This window comes from Echinococcus granulosus, assembly GCF_000524195.1.
Source record: "Echinococcus granulosus chromosome Unknown EG_S00021, whole genome shotgun sequence".
NCBI lineage: Eukaryota > Metazoa > Platyhelminthes > Cestoda > Cyclophyllidea > Taeniidae > Echinococcus > Echinococcus granulosus.
Genome location: NW_020170401.1, coordinates 1016106 through 1017849, shown reverse-complemented (window position 1 = coordinate 1017849; position 1744 = coordinate 1016106). Strand labels below are relative to the sequence as shown.

At 45.5% G+C, this 1744-nt stretch overlaps 1 protein-coding gene across 1 annotated transcript; it reads right to left on the bottom strand. All coding sequences in view use genetic code 11, as the record gives it.

Annotated features, from left to right (window-relative positions):
• Positions 1–166: 166 nt before the first annotated feature.
• On the bottom strand, positions 167–469 carry EGR_03854 (Major facilitator superfamily domain-containing protein 3; the record flags this gene model as incomplete). Its single annotated transcript, XM_024493103.1, has 1 exon — positions 167–469. The coding sequence occupies one exon, from the start codon at positions 467–469 to the stop codon at positions 167–169; it is 303 nt and encodes a 100-aa protein (XP_024352564.1).
• Positions 470–1744: the final 1275 nt, after the last annotated feature.

The following is a 1744-nucleotide window of genomic DNA, read 5'->3' as shown; positions in this document are numbered from 1 at the left end:
AGTCTTGTTGCACATTCATCCAACGGGAAAGGATGCAACGACATGATAATGCAGTAGAGCAATACGCGCCTGAGTCGGATTTGCAATTTCACAAATCCTTCACTCACCGTCAACTTGGTAGCCGTCTCAATATCATGGCGGTTCATCCATCTATGCTGCCTTCCAGTCACCAGGAAACCAACTTATGCGAATGAAGGAGTGGCCACCGACGTCGACCAAGCACCAGGAGCGAGGGTGGAAGAATATTGAGTGCGAGGAAGAGGAGGTAGGCGAGTGGGTAGCCGAGGATGTCAGTAAGAGCAGCAGCTCCCAGGGCAGCGAAGAGGAGTTTGCCCAGCACCTCGGCGGTGGAGAGGATGGTGTAATGAGTAGCGCGCGCACCCTCCACAACCTCGCTTCGCGTGCATTCCATCATGAGGGTGAAGACGATGGTGGTGATGGCTCCACTCACCACCACAGTTGTATTCATCAGTCCCACGCCTGCAGCCAGACATAAATTTTCCAACTTGCGCTGCGTAAGCCCACATTTGTGTCTTCAGGGGAATGCCCTCATTTTGACACAGGTATGTTTTGGGGGTTCCCCTTCGACCTCTACTATTCTACCACCAAAAGAAGGGTATAAAACCCTTTTAATCACGCCTAAGCAGCTATTCATCCAACTCCTTCTTACATTTACTATGAAGCTGACCCATCATTTACTCATTTTTGACTCGGACACATCTCACCAGTCGAATTTCATTGGATCAATCCAGCTTCTGTGGCAGCATGTGACAAAATAGATTCCCTCTATACTGATCTTCAGGAACGCTCCTGTATGATAGATGGCTTTATTGGTTAATAAGTAAGATATTTTCCAGAAGGTAGGTAAGCAGACCACTTCTAGACAGAGGTAGAAAAGTGGGTCAGATTGACTGCCAAGATATCATTGTACGAATCATAACTTTCCCGAAAGTGTTTCGAAATCAGTTGTTCTTAAAACGAGTACGAAAACTGTAAAAGCAGTCGACTTTGACAGCCATAAGCACAGACGCAAAAGGGGAATACAATCAAACAGGAGACTCACAACCGTTCGACTATTTCTCTACGGTGACCAAAACCCCATCGGGCTGCAACAAAACCTTTTCCATACCACTGTTCTAAAGTGCGAATGACAATGACAAGTTCTACAATCAAAAATACCCATGAAATTTTACTATCAGAATGGGTTTATTAGTGGGAAAAACAAACATTTTGATTCCATAAATAAAAAGTACAAGTTTTAAGGAGTGAAAACCGCATTTGGTTTTGGGTGCTTCTACATTCACCTTCCATCGTTTAATTAGTACATGGAAGGCGGCCTCTACACAAGGAAGGAATCATCAGTGTGGCTAAAACATCTCACTGACAGTTCATCGTCTCACATCGGGTCACTTCATTATTGCGGTGAGATATTTGTCTTGATGCTTGGTAAGCCGTGATTCTTCGAAACTGCATATCCTCATGAAGGATTGGGCGATGGAGTGGTTGGCTTAGCCGTTACCGCAGAACCCTTTGTCTCTTCCAGCTCTTCCAACTCCATCATAAGATAATGTTACACGCCGATGAAGCAATGAGGAGCAAGAGGACAGAATGCACGGATGGAACATTCTCTAGAAAGATTTTTTGTGTTGCGGACTGGTGACAGCAACGCCAGTGACGGGAGGTATTGCAACATTTACAACATTCCGGTTTTGGAACTTCGTATCCACAGACACTCATCGCCAGC